Source organism: Pongo abelii, chromosome 3, assembly GCF_028885655.2.
Source record: "Pongo abelii isolate AG06213 chromosome 3, NHGRI_mPonAbe1-v2.0_pri, whole genome shotgun sequence".
In the NCBI taxonomy this organism is placed as follows: domain Eukaryota; kingdom Metazoa; phylum Chordata; class Mammalia; order Primates; family Hominidae; genus Pongo; species Pongo abelii.
The window spans coordinates 135,532,141-135,551,026 of NC_071988.2; the positions used below are offsets into that span (position 1 = coordinate 135,532,141).

At 42.1% G+C, this 18,886-nt stretch overlaps 1 protein-coding gene across 15 annotated transcripts in view; it reads right to left on the minus strand.

The window, feature by feature from the left end:
• CAMK2D (calcium/calmodulin dependent protein kinase II delta) overlaps positions 1-2,956 on the minus strand; it is a 314,208-nt gene extending 311,252 nt beyond the window's left edge. For all 15 annotated transcript variants that reach the window (XM_024245828.3, XM_024245829.3, XM_054554383.2 and 12 more), the window contains exons 1-2: positions 2,803-2,956; positions 1,121-1,215 (exon numbers count right to left, since the gene is read on the minus strand). In XM_024245828.3, the coding sequence (XP_024101596.1) occupies positions 1,121-1,215; positions 2,803-2,867 (160 nt within the window). In that variant the 5' untranslated portion in view covers positions 2,868-2,956. The remainder of the gene's footprint in view (positions 1-1,120; positions 1,216-2,802) is intronic.
• Between the last annotated feature and the right edge of the window lie 15,930 nt (positions 2,957-18,886).

The window sequence follows — 18,886 nt, forward strand, 5'->3', positions numbered from 1 at the left end:
ACTTTATAGATCTTTCTCAGAATCATGACAAAATCAGATGAAGGAAATTAAAACAACATCCCATGTGAATGGATAAACTAAAATACCAACCTAAACCTAAAGTGCACGTTAAAAGTAGAATTTGCAACAAATATGGAAAAACTTATCATGGCAGAGACCGAAAGCAGTGATGCCAGGATTTTGGTAAGAAGCACTTTTGAAAAGACATATTAAATGAGGAAAACTAAACCTAATGGAATTTCTTCTCTCATTACTTAAAATAAACCAGGTCACTGAGATGAGCTTACACTGTGGTATTTTGTTCATTTTCATTTCATTTTTATTTCATCAAACCATAAATTCCCATGGAAATACCTCAGACACGTGCCCACAATAATTGGAATGCCTAACATTTCAGCATAAGTACTTTTGCATGAGTTCAACTAAATAAAAAGAATGCAGTGAGAGCCCTCCAAGTTTTTTGGTTATGTCAACAGCTATTTTACGAGTATGAATTATCTCTGTAGCTATAAACTACATGTGTAAAATACATTACATGAGTCTGTGTGAAGCCTTAACGCAAAGACCAAGTAAAGGTGTGAGCTGCACACAAAAACATCAAAATAAAACTAAACTTCCTAGAATATAGCAATCATAAATTTTTTTCTTACCAAAGCTATTACTGTTAAATATACCTTGATGAATTAAGTTCAAGTGTAACTACAATTGAAATATATGATTCAACTGAGCTATGACCTACTTTCCTCTCAAAAGCAAAAGGGAATTATGACAGTTGTGAGACTTATATTTTTCCTTTCCATGGTCTAAAAGTTATTTTATACTTAAACTATAAGCAAAATGCACCTGACATTTATTTGCTTTAAAATATAGTTATTCATGCTATTGCTCATAGGACAGATAGAATTTTAATAGCAATGTATCAAATAATAATTATATCTTTCCATTTATTTTTAAGCTGTACAGACCAAGAAGCATTCAGAAAGAAAATAATCTCAATATGTAATATGATACCTAAGTCTAAAATTCAGTTACAACTACATGATATATTTACATACAACAGAACCTATAATCAACATGACAAATACAAAATTAACCAATATATGTGGTTGAAAATACCCACCCCTAGCAGAAAGCTTTTTGGTGTTGATAATTTTGGCAGCATATTCTTGTCCAGTAGGAATTTTCATACATCTTCTCACCACTGAGAATGCCCCCCTGGAAACCAATAATTAGCAGGTCATTAATATAACAGATATAATATTTCATTAAAAATTTATAAAATCTGAGCATTTTTATTGATTTTAGTGGATTGCCAGTGAAGTACAGTAATATCCAGTAAATGAACAACTCTTCCTGGAAACCCAGACTTTCTTTAATGTTGAAGAATAAAAGTAAATTTTATTTAACTGGGAGCACACATTATTAATCAACAAAATGAAAGGAACTGCCAATTATGACCGCTCTTGTTTGCACAAGAAATTTGAAAACATTTTACAGTTCACACTCACAGCACCAAATGCTCTGAGAAAAACCCTGCACAGAACAGAGCAGACGAGGAGCAGCAAAAAAATCTGCTGCCTACTTATTTTGGTAGGAAACAAAAAATTAATGTGGTTCCAAGTAAGTAAACATGACGATTATTTTCATTAAAATATAAATCTTGAGCAGATTAGTATGGTTTAACAAATCCTGGTATGGTGATTTCTCTATGCCTTGTTTTGGACTGGGGGAGGGGAGAGATTTGAATTAAGCTGCTCTTCCGACATATTCTCCATGTTTTAACACCAGACAATATATACATACCTAATTTTTATTACTTTTAAAAATATTCACCTTTCCTTTAATTACAGTATAAACCAACAACATACATATAAACGCACTCCTTTCATAAAAGTAACAGTCGAAACTAGTGAAAGAGGAATTGGGTTTGGGTTCGATGCTACAAAAATCAACATTCACAGCTCAGCCCCTAGGTCCCTTTGCATAAGTCCTCAGTAGGTCTCCTGCCTCCTTCCCTAACATCTCCAAGTAGTTCTGCCAGTCGGGTGAAGGAGGTGGTTTTACACAATTCTAGGCTACTCTTAAGAGCGCTCTCAGTCTCCAGAGGGCTTTTCCGCTGCCCGTATAAATAAATCCTCCCAGAGAACGCAAAGATGCACACGTAAATCCTAGGAAGAATGATGGTGAGCGGTAATCTGGTGCAAAGAATAACACTGGATATAGGGCAAGGGGTTGGGTTCTGTTGGGTGGCCCTTTTCCTGGACAGAACAACTACTGGATGCGAAATAGACTCTATGCCAAGTTGAACTTTCGGCATCAATAAATATGGCACCGTCTGAGGCTGTGAGTTCTCATCAGTACCTGGGTCATACGGCCGACACGCCGGCTAACCAGGAGGCATCTCTATTTACAGAAAACATGATCTATGTTGCATTTTACATGGGTTCTAATTTCCTCTCCAAACACACATTACACAGGCGGGCGCGCACACTTCTCAGGATGACAGCTACAACTGCAGAGATCGTAAATTCACTAAGTCTCTCACTGCAGGAGGGTGAGGGTCCGGGAGAACGTGGGCTAGGGACCATCAAAATGAGCCACAGTTGGGGTAAGGGTCCTACCCCTTCTCTGCTCCCTCCCCTTATTAAGACAGTACCTTCCCCAGAGCTGACAACCCAGGAGCCCTCCTCCCACTCCTCTCCCAAACTCCCTCGCCGGAAGACGGAGGCCGGTGGGTCGGGGGCAACGCGACCCGCCCTCAGCTGGAAAGGGGATATGCGGATGCCGGGCAAAGGTGCTTACTTTCCAAGCTCCTCGAAAAGCTGATACTCGTCCGTGAACCTGGTGCAGGTTGTGGTCGAAGCCATCCTCGGTCCGAGCTGTGCCCTGGCTGTGAGCGCGACGGACCAGAAGCGAGCAGACGCGCGGCTAACCCCGGGACTGGCCCCGCGGCGCTGTCACCCAGGGCCGCCCTTACTTTCCTGGTCCGAAAGTAGCTCGCCCGCGAGGGAGTGTGCGCAGGGGCGGGGCGGGAGGGGAGATGACCAGAAAGGGTGGCGTGGGGTCTCCTCCCCACGGTCCGCCGATCCTCCTCCTCCTGCGGGCCTCGCTTCCTTCTTCTCCACTGGACGCTCCACCCGCCCCTTTTCCAGTCCCTGTCCCCAAATGCAGGGGGTAAAGTACTCAAGAAGAGGGGGCCGGGAAATGGAAAAACAACCGGGCACGGGGCGAGTGGCAAGCAGTTGCGAAACGATCCGCACTGGAGCAGAAGGGGTAGAAGCAGAGGGGAGGGAGTCCGAGGGGGCGGAGGTGGAGTGCAGCGGAGCCGAGGCCGCGGAGCCCAGAGCGGACAGCCTGAGCCCAGCGGCAGCTGTCAGCAGGCTCAGGCGCGGGGCGCGCCGGGGCTCCGGCGAGCGTGCGCGCCCGAGGCCGGCTTCCCTCCGGCGGGCAGCAGCGGCTCCGGCGAAGCGAGGCACCTTGTCTGCCTCGCGCTGCTCACGAGCCCGCGCGGCTTCAAGACGGCGCGGCGAGAGAAAGAGCGCTCGGCTCAGGCGAAGCCTCTTCTGCCGTCCCCAGGCCTCCGTCTCCTCCCCCGGCACCTCCTCCCGCCGCTCCCTCCGCCTGCCAGCACCCCCTCCCTGGCGAAGCCCCCTCCTCGCTGGTCCCACACCTCCCTCTAGCGACTCCAAGCCTGTCCCTTCGTGGATCTCTCGCTCTCCCTCCTTTGGTTGCACTCACGAGCACACCAGTCTAGGGAGAAACCAGGTTGGTGGAGGAGGATGTGCGGGGGAGAGGACTGGAGGTTTGGGTGAATGAGGCGAGACGTCACAGTTACCCATTTAAACCCGCACAGAGAAGGCTGCTTCAATCTGGGGCTGACTGAGCGGGAAGATGCAAGGCAACTCGAGGATGGCCCGGGGCAGCCGCCGTGGGTCACGGAAGCCCACGCCCCTGTTTTGGGCGCCGGGAAGCAGGGACCTTTCCAGGCCGGCTCCCGGGCCACGACACCCGGTGGGCCGAGCAAGGGAGAGCAACCACTTCATCTCCACGCCGCTCGGAGTTGACACAGCAGGGGCCGGATGTGGGCTGTTCATTGCTCTCAGAGAAGGGTCCCAACCCTTCCCACAGCCACCAGCGACTGTGGGGGCAAAACCCAGCCTCAGCGGGGTTCACTGCGTCGCCAGCTCCCCAGAACCGGGCGCAGGTTTTCTCCCTCCCCCGCAGCCCCTTCTGCAAGGGGCAATGACGGCCACTGAGCCACATTTCACTTGCCACCTCCAGGCCCACCTCCCCCGCTGTTTTCCAGGATGGTGGCTGAGACTCTGGCAATCCCCAAAGGCCTTTGCTTTGGCTGTGAACGTTGAAAGAATGAAAGCAAAAACTCCGCCGCTCAACCACACCTTCCCTTCCCTTCTGAGTAAACTCCCCTGTAATCTCAGTAAATTCTGATAGTAAGGCGAATTCTCGCGATATTTCCCACTCTGGCGGTCGGGGCGAGGTAGTAGGAAGGCTTGGGTGTAGGTCACGCGACCCGGCGGGGGCTGACGTCATTCACATCACGTGAACACGTCTAGCCTGTTTCGCTTTGCAAAGGGAAAAAAGAAAAGGGGAGGTCGTGTGTGCTTTTGCTTTCAGCCAGATAGTGGCAATTGAGTGCACTCCGTAAATGGCTATCTGGAAAAACCATTTAGCCGTTCAAGAATGTGTCCTTTCCTTTAGCATATCTGCCATTGTTTTCAGTAGGAGGAAAAAAAAGTATGCATTACAATTTAAAATAGATAAACTGCTGCCGATTGCTAGAACAACTTCTGGGCCCTCTTTCCAGTTCTCTTTAATGAAACTATGCAATTGCAAATTTAGACGCAGACCGAAAACAGCGTTATGGACGGTCTTTTTCAAATTACTGCTAATTGTTCTACAGCACGGGACTATAAAAACCTTGCAATCCTATTGCTAATTTGCTCGTGGTATTACTTCATAGACTTAAAATTTCACAGCTGAAAGATAAAAGATAACTTGCAGACACAAGAGAATCTAAGATTTAAAGGCGCTGCTGCTTGCTCCCAAAGACTGCTATTAATTAATGTTACTTTGTGGTCATAGATAATCCTAATTCCTTTTTTCCTGATCTGGGGAACGCTTCTGCCAATGAGTGAGCTTTTTACTGAAGTACTAAAAATGTTCACAAATTTTAACGTTTATTACAACAAAATTGAAGTTCGTATGTATTTTGATTCCCGGCCATAAAAGGCAAGAAATAACTGTGCAAAATGTAGTGCTATAGAAAAAGATGATACCAAAAACTGCATAAAAGAAACATGGTCTCTAAATATTAATAATTGGGCTATAAATTGAAAAAAAAAACAATTTGGTCTTGGCTAAAGATTTGTAATATCTGAACTATTTAGCAATGTGGCTCCAAGGTGATAATGAAATAATTTAATATTTTTCCCTGAATCTAAGATTGAAACAGAAAAAGTAAAATTAAAACAATAAATAAAGGTAATATAAAAGTTTACATATGGGAAGAAAATTGTTTCTTAAATATTCAAGTAATGAAGTCTACATAATTACAGTATTTATCTCAGTTATTTAAACTACCAATAATTGTAAATGGTTATAATTGTGCAGTACAATAAAGGAAACATAACTGAGTTTTAATACTGATGTATTATTAGACAATAAATGTGTACATTTTTTACAGCAAACACAGCTTAATCTGTACGTACTCTGACTTATATTTTAGACTAAATATTTCTCTTATTTGAACAAATATTTAGAGTTATTTCTGAAGTTTGAACCTCCTTAAAAAGTAGTCAGATAGCTGGGCGCGGTGGCTCATGCCTGTAATCTCAGCACTTTGGGAGGCCGAGGCGGGTGGATCATCTGAGGTCAAGGGTTCGAAACCATCCTGGCCAACATGGCAAAACTCCATCTCTAATAAAAATACAAGATTAGTCGGGCATGGTGGCGTATGCTTGTAATCCCAGCCACTTTGGAGGCTGAGGCAGGAGAATCGCTTGAACCTGGGAGAAGGAGGGAGGTTGCAGTGAGCCGAAATCGTGCCACTGCCCTCCAGCCTGGGCAACAAGAGCAAAACTCTGTCTGAAAAAAAAAAAAAAAAAAAGTAGTCAGATCAAAGACTTTGTTGTTGTTCTACTTCAACATCATTTCAGGAATAGCTACAAAATAGAGTTAAATTCTAAAAAGTGTAGAAATGTAGACCTATAAACATAATAACACTGGAAGTTAGTGCCAAATATATTTACATTTCATTATGCATGCCTTACTAATTGCATGTCTGATGAACATGGTGGAGAAAGTTAAGAGGGAGAGTTAGTGAATAAAAAGTTAGTCATTAAAGTTGTTGAAGATAATAAGGCAGGCTTTATTCAAGGGGGTCCATGGTGATCAGAACCACTGCAACCAGATCTTGCAGGAGGAGAGAGAGATTGGACTGTATTTCAACTCTTAAAAGGCCAAGTGGGGATTTACAAGCAAGGAGCAGGGTAGAGGGCTGTGGATATAAAATGACTAGGTATTCTCCCTCTTTCCTCTTTGGCAACTTGGAATTTAAAAAAAATCCAAGACTTCAGTCGTTTCACCCAGAAAGTACAAGTTTTTAATGCTTACATTAACAAAGGCAGATATTAACAGATACTAACATTCATTGATTTCCCTTGCTACAAAGTTATAAGATAAGAAACAACGAAGAGATAATGTTATCTTTATAGCTCCCCAAAGTGCAGAGTCCATCAGTAAAAAGCAGATTCCTGTGAAAATTTTAGCAGGCGCTGTGTTGAAGCCACTCTTCACTGCAGATTTGGAGGCTAGGGGAAAAAAACAACAGCAAGTTGCTGCCTTTCCAAACTATGGTAACTAAACCATATAGAGCCAGACAGATAATCTACTGATGAGCAGATAATCTGTTTACCAGACCATCCATTAGTGCAAGATGAATTTGCAGTTAAGAGATAAACTATTCATAAAAGCAAAGCTAACAACGAAGAGATTTTCTTTGTTTCATCATGTGCTGAAAGAATTTTTTTCCTAAAAATAAAAATAAATGTGCAAATAAATATGAAAACAAGTGATATCCATACAATGAAGAAATGTCTGTTTTCCATTACTTGCAAGTACATTGGTCAGCATGCTTGACCCTCTGTGAACATACATGTTTCCCTGACATCTGCTAAAAGAATTGCAGTAGGAAGGTACATTAAATAAGATGTATAATTCACAATAATTGCATAAAAGGTTATAAAGTCATTAATAAAGAAAATAAATTAACAGATTTTGACTCTTCTGTGTACCTCTAATGATTTTCACTGACTTTCAACTGTTGCAAACACTTATTACACTGGACTGTAATTAGACTGTCAGACCCTTCCTGGCAGGGACTCTCATTCAGTCCCCCCCACTGTATCACTAGCACAGGGTTTTTGCCACAACAGGTGCTCAAAAATATCTTTAAAAAAAAAAAAAAAAAAGAATATTATGGTATTAACAGTCTTGTCTTTCCAAATATTAAAAATGCCCAATCTTTAATAGGATATAATGAGGCCCCTTTGTTGCAATATTTAGTAGATTCTTTGTAATCCTGAAGTAACTTGACTTCTCTATAATTTCATACTCTTGACCTGAAATTCTCTCTGTTGGTTTTACCACACTTTCTATTCACAATACCTCACCCATTCCACAACATTTCTTCAGTATCATTCCTGGTCTCTTTTTTCTCTGCCTCTATGGTAAGTGGTAGTGCTTTCAACCTAGGATTCCATCTTAGGTTGCCTTTTTTTCTCATTTTACACAGCTTTCCTGGGCTGCCTTCATAACTATCACTGTGTTAATTATCATATGTCTTAAATTTGACTCTCCAGATGTAGACCCTAAGACAAGAATGTATGGAAAAGGGATTTATTGAGGTAGTATTTCCAGGGACAAGGATAATGTTAAAGAAAAAAATCTCATTCAATGATACTTGCTGAAGTATAGTAAGACAGATTTTATTCAGACTATCACAGTAGGTATAGTTACCACTGCAAGGGGGTTTTGCAGTAGGGGAGAGAGATTGGGCTGAACTTCAAATGCAAAAAAAAGAAAAAAAAAGAAAAAGTGGGAATTTATATCTAAGGAGTGGGAGTGGAGGAAGGTAGATGAATGGAAAATTACTAAAAGGAAACTTCTGAGGTAAGGGGATAGTCTGGCTAAACCTACCTAACAAGATTCTTACTGAAGGCAGGCTGGAAGATTCTGGATAAACAAACTTAGCAGGATTCTTAATAAAATTGGGCTGATGCAAACATTTGACATGGAAATTCAAACGTCGAGGGTAGGAAAGAGGATTGAGAGAAGCCTAACTAAAATTTGGTCAAGGAGAGACTCTTTGTCAGTAGAGAACTGGAGAACATGGGACAAAAACAATGCAAAAACAAAAAGCAGCATGTGCCTTCAAGTAGTCTCAGCATCAGCCTTATTTTCAGGGAGCTCTGGAGTATATGTTATACCCAGTTTTGTTACCCTCAAAGCAAGGGCTTTCCTATTTCTTCACCAGTCATTCATTGATCACTAGCAATGGAAGAGGGAAACAAACGGACATAAACTCCCTTGGGGTCAGGGTCTGGCCGTCCTTCCTGGCGGGCTGAACAGCTCCAGTGGCTCCAGAGTATGCCACTGAGGAAAAAGTCACAGGTAGAGGCTATTACAAGAAAAGACTGCAGAAGTGGGGTATGCACACAGAACTAGGGCATGGGCACAGAACTGGGATTCCAGAGAACGGAGAGGGGAAGCACCAACAGAATCAGCTGGATACTAAAGTGCTAATGACCCTGCAATCTCTGTCTGTAGCAAAGGTCTTTTTCTGAGCTTCAGACTCGTATTGCCCGCTCCCTACAGGAAACTTCCTCTTGGACATTGCACCTCTGACTCAACATGTCTAAAATTAATATGTCTTCCTTCTACATCTGCACCTCCTCCATATCTCAGTGAAATTTCAGGGTCATCCCACAATCAATTACAAGTCCATATACATCATAACATTCCTACTGCAAATGCCTTAGTTTAGGCCACCATCGTTTCTCACTTGGATTCAGAGGAATTCATACTAAAGAAATCTATCATGTCTTTTCTCAATATAGATATCATTATTAGCTCCCAATATATCTTTAGAAAAAAGTTCAAAAGTCTTTAGTACACCCTACCAGGCATTTCAAACTCTGCGCACTGCTTAGTTTCATACTCATTCCTTGTACCCACACATACCCTAACTCCTAAACATTTCTAGAATTATCTTGCCATTTCTCATTACCAGCATTCTAGATCAAACTATTGTCTTCTCTCAACCAGTTTGCGGAAACAACCTCTTAACTGCATTAATAATTGTGCTTTCTTCCCTCTCCTTCACACAGCTGAGAGAAACTTCTTTTGAAAATAAATTTGATCCCACCATTCCTTTGCTAAAATGTTTCAAGTATGTCTCCAGTGATCTTGAAATAAAGACCAAAATCTATCAAGGTTTAAAAAGCCTTACATGATCCTCCAATATTGTTATACTTATTATGATTAGTATTTTCACCTGTCTGAAAATTTTTGAATGGTATGAGGCAGGCAGGTATCTACTTTCATTTTCTTTTCCCCTCAAATGGATAGCTAGTTTTGCCAGTGCATTAACTGAATAGTCCATCTGTCCATCTTTATCTTTTCCCACTTGTTTGAAAGACCTTTTTTTTTTTTTTTTTTCGGAGACAGAGTCTCACTCTGCTTCCTAGGTGCTGGAATGCAGTGGTGCGATCTCAGCTCACTACAACCTCCACCTCCTGGATTCAAGCAATTCTCGTGCCTCAGCCTCCTGAGTAGCTAGAACTACAGGCATGCACCACCATGTCCAACTTTTTGTATTTTCAGTAGAGACAGGCTTTCACCATGTTGCCCAGGCCGGTCTCAAACTCCTGAGCTCAGGCAATCTTTGGCCTCCCAAAGTGCACGGATTACAGGCGTGAGCCACTGTGCCTGGCCTGAAAGACCTTTAAAAAAAATCATATATTCATTTACATTGGATTGTTTCATTACTCTTCATTATGTTCAGTTTATCACTTTGTCAATTCCTTTAACAGTACTCTTCTCTTGATTCATGTAGCTTTAGAGGAGGGTAGCATTTCTCCCAACATTCTTGATGTTTAAAACTTAACTTTTCCTAAAAGCCAATGGCTTAGCCTTTAAATTACCTTGGTCAAAAGTCGAAAATTATTTTTTCATCATGTAGGGGCCAATACCAAGTATTCACTATATGCTATGTAGCGGGTAGCTAATACAACTATAATCAAAATAGACTTTAGTATATATTTTTAATCTATTATCACCAAACCTACAGAATTATAGTACTCTGTCTCATTTACGTAATGAGAGGTCCAGCCAATTTATTATTATTATTATTGAGATGGAGTCTCACTCTCTCTTGGAGTGCAATGGCACGATCTTGGCTCACTACAACCTCCAAGTCCCAGGTTCAAGCGATTCTCCTGCCTCAGCCTCCTGAGTAGCTGGGATTACAGGTGCCCACCACTACCCTCGGCTTTTTGTATTTTTAGTAGATAAGGGGTTTCACCACGTTGGCCAGGCTGGTCTCGAACTCCTGACATCAGGTGATTCGCCAGCCTCAAGCCTCCCAAAGTGCTGGGATTACAGGCGTGAGCCACCTCGACCAGTGCTAATTTATTATTATTCAGGTGCTACTTATTCATTTCCTACATCGTCAAGGGCCCTGTTATTTCTTGTTCCCCTGCTTTTTTGTTTCCTAGAGTTGGCTTAGACTTGTTGATTCATTCCTTCAAAAAGCAGACAGAAGTTTTAAAAATCTGTTTGCCTAATGACTTAACACATGTGGCTAAACCTAACCACCAAGGTCTGTTTCATCCTATTACACAAATAAGGTTTGGGCTGAATACACAGCTAGAATACCAGATTTTCCTGTTTTGAGATTAATTTTTTGGCAAAGAAATGGAGCAAAAGTGATATATGCCGCTTCCAGACCTGGTTCATGAAAACCTCCTATGCATGTTCTCTAATGTTCTTCGGTCTCTGAACGACTGGGATGGCAATTCCTAGGGCAATCATAAGTATCCTATTGAAGACTGCAGAACCACTGTCAGCCTAGGGCCCTGAAAGACTTCATACAACAGAGCTGCTGCTAATATGCAACCCTTGCTCTGACCAAAGAAATAAACTTCCTGTTCTTTAAGGAACCGAATTTTGAGGATTCTATTTGTTTCCGTAATTTAGCCTCCCCTATCTAAAACAAAGTAAGGAAACAAATTTTTAAAATCAAAAGCGCTATACAAATATTTATTGTAATTTAAACCTTAAGAATAAAATTATGATTAAATGAAAACATGTGATTTGCATTAAGGCCATATTTTATTTTTGTCTATTGTGCCTGTGTCCATGAGTGTGGTAATTGAGAGTTAGCTATGTTGCAGAATGGCCCAACTCCAACCAGAACAAGTATCTTTATAGTTAAATAAAATTTTTTTTAAAAAAACACTACCTTCTTGTTCCTATTTTCCCCGCCTTCTTCCCCCACTGCCCCCACACATGATTTCCAATGAGGAAAACAGATTTTTAAAGGTTCTGAAAGTTATGACAATACCATTGAGAAGGTGATGCATCTTTATCCTTAAAGCTCTCCCATTTTTAATGTTTTTCTGTTTCATTTGTCAGTGGTGAAAAAAAAAAGAGCCTCAATTAGTAATTTGTATGTGAACAACACCTCTTTTTCACAACTGCTTGGTTCGTTTAACAAGGAAAGAGTGCTGTCAACTGAAGAGTGAAAAGGTGTTTTTGAAGGTAGAGGTAATTATGGTGGGTTGTCAAACAACATAGTAATAGAAAACAAAATGAAGGACCCCCTACAGCTTAAATATGAAGACTGGTGTAATTAATTTTGCAACATTTATCCTATAAATTGTGTGTGTGTGTGTGTGTGTGTGTGTGTGTGTTAGACCAGGTGCTCTGAGACTATAATGTGGAAAAAATAGTGTCTCCACTTTTATAGGGTTTATTTTTCAGTGGGACAAATAGGCATTAAACCAATTAACTCATTAAAAAATTAAGTAATATAAAGGAAGAATATGGAGAATTATGAGGACGTGTATTATTTGTCTTGGTGGAGTAGGCACAGAAGGTTTTTCTGAGAATGTATGAGCAAAATGAGATCCAAAGGACCCTATTATTTTGTTAATAATAGTTAATAGTTTTAATATTAATAATAATAACTAAATTAAAGAGAAAGTACAGTGAAAAGCATTCTAGTAGATGAAACAGGACAAATTCAAGGAACCAAGTGGGTCTGATGTGGTAAGAGTGTAGTAAGTGAAGTGATTCTATAGAATTGGGCAGAAGTGTGTCTCACGGGGCACTTAAAATTATGTGAAGAACTGTGCAAACACTGAAAAGATTTAAGAATGGGTGTGACATGTCTGTATTATAGAGTTCATTATCACTGACCGGTGGAAAATGAATTTTCCCTATCCACAGTGACTTTAAAAGGCAAGGTAAGGAAAAGTGATAGCTAGACTTTAGGTGGTGGTAGTAAAAATATAGATCAATGAATATTTAAAATATATTTGGAAAATAAATAAATAGTAAAAAAAATTTTAAAAATTGGCAATTGATAACTTCTGTGTTACTATAAATCAGATAAAACTGCAGAGCACTTATGTTGGTATGACTGGGGTGTTTTTGTTTTTAAATGCTGCTCAGGAAATATAAAACCACAAATCAATGAATTACTGTTTGCTTCAGACAATTCCATCAGATCGAGTTATTAGAGATTGGACCCTGCCACCTGGTCAAGTAGCTTGCTTATTGGTTTAGTTATAAAGACTTACTTTACTGTTTTCACCAATTTTAAACTAGTAGATCATAAACTTTGCCCAATTCTCAATCAATTCCCCTTCGAGAAAGACTTTATTAAACCACTTGAGGCCAGACTTTAAATGCTATAAATATCTCACCTCTAGTTTCCTTCTGAAGCCCTAAGATTCTAACAAGATGGTATTCTATTTGTAGCGCTTTATTGACAGATTGTTTAAAGATATTTTGGGGAGTTAATGTAAACATAGGAAGTTCACAAACACTGGGATAGTCATACCATAAAATATATAAAGCTATTATTGCATTGAATTATGCTGTAGGGAAGTATTGTGATAGAAAATTGTCACAATATATTAATAAAATTAAAGTTATTGAAAAGTTTACATATTTTAACCTCAGTTTTGTGTTTGGTTGTTTACATGGATAGATGATGGGTAGATATTAAGTTCTCTAAGTAAAACTATTTTTAATTATGATTACCTCCTATGGAGGTGGAAATAATAATTTTTTACAATTTTTTTTTTTTTTTGAGACAGAGTCTGTCTCTGTTGCCCAGGCCCAAATGCAGAGTGCCACAATCATGGCTCACTGCAGCCTCAATCACCTGGACTCAAGCAACCCACCCACTTCAGCCTCCTGAGTAGCTGGGACCACAAGTGTGCACTGCAACGGACCTGGCTAATTTTTTTATTTCTTATATTTTTCTCCCTATGTTGCCTAGGCTGGTCTCGAACTCCTGGGCTCAAGCAATCCTTTTACCTCAGCCTCCCAAAGTGCTGGGATTGCAGGGCTGAGCTACTGCACTGGGCCCAGAATTGTAATTTTTTTTTTTTTTTTTGGAGACAGAGTCTTGCTGTGTCGCCCAGGCTGGAGTGCAGTGGCACTATCTCGGCTCACTGCAAGCTGCGCCTCCTGGGTTCACACCATTCTCCTGCCTCAGCCTCCCGAGTAGCTGGGACTACAGGCGCCCACCTCCTCACCCGGCTAATTTTTTTGTATTTTTAGTAGAGACGGGGTTTCACTGTGTTAGCCAGGATGGTCTCGATCTCTTGACCTCATGATCTGTCCACCTCGGCCTCCCAAATTGCTGGTGAGAGGTGACAATGCGCTAGCAGCCCTCACTGGCTCTCTGCACCTTCTTAGCCTTGGCGTCCACTCTGGCCATGCTTGAGGAGCCCTTCAGCCCCCCGCTGCACCATGGGAGCCCCTCTCTGGGCTGGCCAAGGCCAGAGCCGGCTCTCTCTGCTTGCGGGGAGGCGTGGAGGGAGAGGAGCCGGCGGAACCTGGGCTGTGGCACTCGTGGGTCAGCACGAGTTCCAGGTGGGCTCCGAGTGGGTGCGGGTTCAACGGCCTGTACTCAGAGCAGCTGGCGTGAGGGGCTTAGCACTCGGGCCAGCAGCTACGGAGGGTGCACCGGGTCCCCCAGCACAGCCAGCCTGCTCGCGCCTCACTCGAGAATCAGCCGCCTCCCGGCAGGGCAGGGCTTGGGACCTGAAGCCCCCCATGCCGGAGCCCCCTGCCCCCCACCCCCAACCCGTGGGCTCTGGTGCTGCCCCAGCCTCCCTGACAGGCACTGCCCCCTGTTCCTTGGCACTGGGTCCCATAGACTGCCCAAAGGCTGAGGAGTACAGGAGTACAGTGCGGGACTGGCAGGCAGCTCCATGCGGCCCAGGAGCAGGATTCACTAGGTGAAGCCAGTTGGGCTCCTGAGTCAGGTGGGCACTTGCAGAACTTTTATGTCTAGCTGAAGGATTGCAAATGCACCAATCAGCACCCTATGTCTAGCTCAAGGTTTGTAAATGCACTAATCAGTGCTCTGTGTCTAGCTAAGCTAGTGGGGACTTGGAGAACTTTTATGTCTAGCTAAAGGATTGTAAATGCACCAATCAGCACTCTGTGTTTGGCTCAAGGTTTGTAAACACACCAATCAGCACCCTGTCAAAATGAGCCAATCAGCTCTCTGTAAAATGGACCAATCAGCAGGATGTGGGTGGGGTCAGATAAAGGAATAAAAGCAGGCTGCCCGAGCAAGCAGGGGCAACATGCTCAGGTCGTCTTCCGTGGTGTGTAAGCTGTTGTTTTGCTCTTTGCAATAAATCTTGCTGCTGCTCACTCTTTGGGTACCTGCTGCGTTTATGAGCTGTAACACTTGGAAGGTCTGCAGCTTCACTCCTGAGGCCAGTGAGACCACGAACCCACAGGAAGGAACCAACAACTCCAGACGTGCCGCCTTTAAGAGCTGTAACACCATGAATGTCTGCAGCTTCACTCCTGAAGTCAGCCAGATTACGAACCCACCCATAAGAAGAAACTCTGGGCACACTATGTTTTAGAACTGTGACACTCACTGCCAGGGTCTGTGGCTTCATTCTTGAAGTCAGTGAGACTAAGAACCCACCAATTCCGAACACATCTGGGATTACAGGGGTGAGCCACCGCGCCCGGCCTAAAATTTTTCTTCATTGAATATATTTTACTTATACAATAAAAGGAAGGAGTACCACAAAGAAATATAACTTTTGTATTTACATATATTTGTGTATTAGAAGTAGATTCCAGAATCATAAGTGCGGAATTTATAAGCTCTGTGATTGAGATTTGGCGATGGGGAAATAGGATAGGGACAAGGAATAACTTCTTTGCATGGCCTACTTTCACAGTAATCTTGTAAGATATATAATATTTTTCATTTTATGAATGAGAAAACGTGGGTTCAAATGTTTAACTTTCTCACTGAAAATATGGGTCAATTCAAATTTAATACTCAAGAATATCTAAGATAATAGTAACGGGTAACATTTGTTGAGTGTTTGCTATATGATTCAGAACCTTCTGAGATAGTTGTCTGTTATCCTCATTTTATAGATGAGGAAACGGGCACAGTCATGTGCGTTCAAAGGAAGTGACTGAGTAAGAAAGCAAACCCAGGTAGGCTGAGCCCCAAAGCTTGTATTTTTAATCACTGTATATTACCTTCCATATTTTTATTCATTTCCTATGCCACAGCTAGAAACTCATAGATATACTATACTTTTCAGAGGGGCAATGCTAAAAATATTTAGCTATTTAAGTTTGGCTGATTTTTAAGGGGAAGAGCAGTGTGAAGTGAGAAAATGGACTGTAGAAGTAATTTGTCTTCTGAGGAAAATCAGCTGAATTTCCTTCTTTGCTAATTAGCAACCCTAGTCCCTAAGTGTCAAATAATATCAGCCAGTCAGCACTGCTTTTTCCAGAGAGATTGGTGACTTGTTTTCTAAACACACTACTTCTGTAGTTACCATAATACGTCCTACTATAGAAGTTTGGCTAAGCCCATCTTTCCTCTCTTCCTTTTAGGGATCACCTTCAGTTTTTACTTCTCCCTGATTCTGGTACCTCCATACCCCAATTTAGTATTCTATTTTATAGTAGGATAATTCAAGTAAGGGTCTGCAAATCTAGACTAAGTTGTAAGGAGGGGAAAGGAATGATAAACTCCTAAATCCTCACTGCATATCCCAGCAACTAGAGACAAACTCATTTTTTTTCTTTTTTCTTTTTGATACAGAGTGTCACTCTGTCACCCAGGCTGGAGTGCAGTGGCACAATCTCGGCTTGCTGCAATCTCCGCCTCCTGGGTTCAAGCAATTCTCCTGCCTCAGCCTCCTGAGTAGCTGAGACTGCAGGCATGCACCACACGCCCAGCTAATAAAACTCATTTTCTTAATGCCATTCTCCTGTCTCCACCCCCAAGCCCCATCTCAAATCCTTATCCCATTTCCAAGATCTGCTTCCTCATCTTTAGGCTCTTCCAATGGGCTGGCAAGGTCAGAATGTGGATATTCTCAGAAATGTAAAGGAAGGATTAACATTCATATGGATTCTGTCAATAGCTATCACCGCCCTCTGTTTAAGTCTGTGCGGTCTGGCTTCCATCCCTGTACTCTGAGGATCCTGCTTATGACCAAGGATTCCCAATGATCAAATCCAGCCAACTGAGTTAAGCCTCAACCTCATGTGAATCTATAGAAATCTGCATAGCCAGTTACCACTTCTGAACTGTTTTGACTCAATTCAATTCCAACATTAAGTCACCAAATGTTAGCACAGACTCTGCAGGTTAAGGGCTCAGCTCCACAAAACTGTCCCCACTTCAGACTTCTGTCCCAAGTCCCAGGTTGCTACATGTATGTATAACCAGCTGGCTATAAATTATGGGGAGGGGTTCCCATATTCCCCTCTACAGGTTTGATAATTTGTTAGAAACACTCACAAAACCCAGGAAAACAGTTTGCCATTTTATTATAAGAGATAGGAGTTTTCAATCCTTGGAGTAATAATGTGTGACTGTTGTTTTCTTGTTTCTCATTTCTAGCAATTTCCAAATCCTATAATTCTGTACTAAAAGTATCTCTTTCAACTCCCATTAGGATTTATTCCTTCCCACTTATATGCCGTTACGGAGGGTGTTTTTATTAAAGAATGCAAATGAACAGCCAGGTGAAGAGGCCCAGAAGGGTTCCCAATGCAGGAGCTTCTGTTCCATGGAATTGGGGGTGTGCTACCTCCCAGCACATGGACCAAATTTAAGTGTGCATCAACCTGGCTGTTCCCCAAAACCCATCATTTAGAGTTTTTTATGGAGGTTTTCAGTTATGGAGGAACGATTTATTAAATCAGGTCATTATTGATTCATTCAATCTTCAGCTCCCTCTCCTCTCCCTGGAGTCAGGGGAGGGGCTGAAGTTTCTAACCCTCTAGTCATGCTTTAGTTTTTCCAGTGACCAGAACCGATCCTATCTGGGGGACCACAGCCACCAGTCATCTCATTAGCATACAAAAGAGACAACTCCTGAGATTTCAAAGGTTTTAGAAGCTGAGTGCCAGAAACTGGTGATAAAGACCAAATACATATGTATCACACCATTTTTTCTTGAAACTGTCTTCCTTGGACTTTCTCAATTCCAGTTCTCCTGGTTTTTCTACTGCTACGAATTGTTCCTTCATTATTCATTTTGTTGCGTTGTTCTTCCTTTCCTTTTTTCTTAAACTTGGGTCTTTCCCATTGCTTTGGCATGTATAACACTGCCAAAGCCCTTAGCCACTATCTCCATATAGATAAATCACACATCACGATAATTAGTCTCAGTAGTTCTGAGTAGCTCATTGTTATTTCCCACTTCCTTTTTGTTGCCAATGTGTATCCTTTCTAAAGTTTCAATATCTGCTTGCGGTACAATTTTCCTATTTATTCAAATTCAATCGGAGTAATAATGCTTGACTGCTCTTCACTTGTATTCTTCATTTCCAACAAGTATCAAATCCTATAGATTCTGTATTAAAAGTATCTCTTTCATCTGTCCATTAGGATTTATTCTTTCCCACTTACATGCCATCATCATGAAGGGAGCTTTTATTATCATAGCTCAGTGACTGCCATGTCTCCTGACTGTTTCACCTATTGAGCCGCCTCTTCCAAACTACCAGCTTATGGCTTCAGTCTTCTATGATTCCCATTAGTCACCCTCTATATTAAAAATGAGAACAACTTAAGAAATTAGGTCCTAAAATAAATTTCCCAGCGTATGCATTCCTTCCATAATAACTATTACTTATTTAGCATATACTATGCGCCAAAAACATCATTAGCCATGTTACTGATAGAGATAGGAGACAGCCAAGGGTCCCCGGCAAAACCCCACCTTTAAGCCTAAAGCAGCCTGAAGGCTGAAAAGCCGGACTGCTGATCCTGGATGAAGCCAGGCTTTTCCTGACTGATTGTTTCTGAATGATGCCCATCTGCGCACTGGGAGGACGGGGTGGAGCCTTGGGAAGTTCCCGCCATTTGCAAGGGGGAGGAACCTGACCTCTCCTGTTCTGTGTGGTGACCTGGGATTCAATCTGTGAGGCGGGAAACCTGCTAGCAGGAGTTTCTCTCACTTTGCTGAGAGTTATTTTTCCTTTTTTCTTTTCGCCCAATAAACCCTGCTCTACTCACCCTCCAATGCATCCGCGTGCCTAAATTTTCCTGATTGTG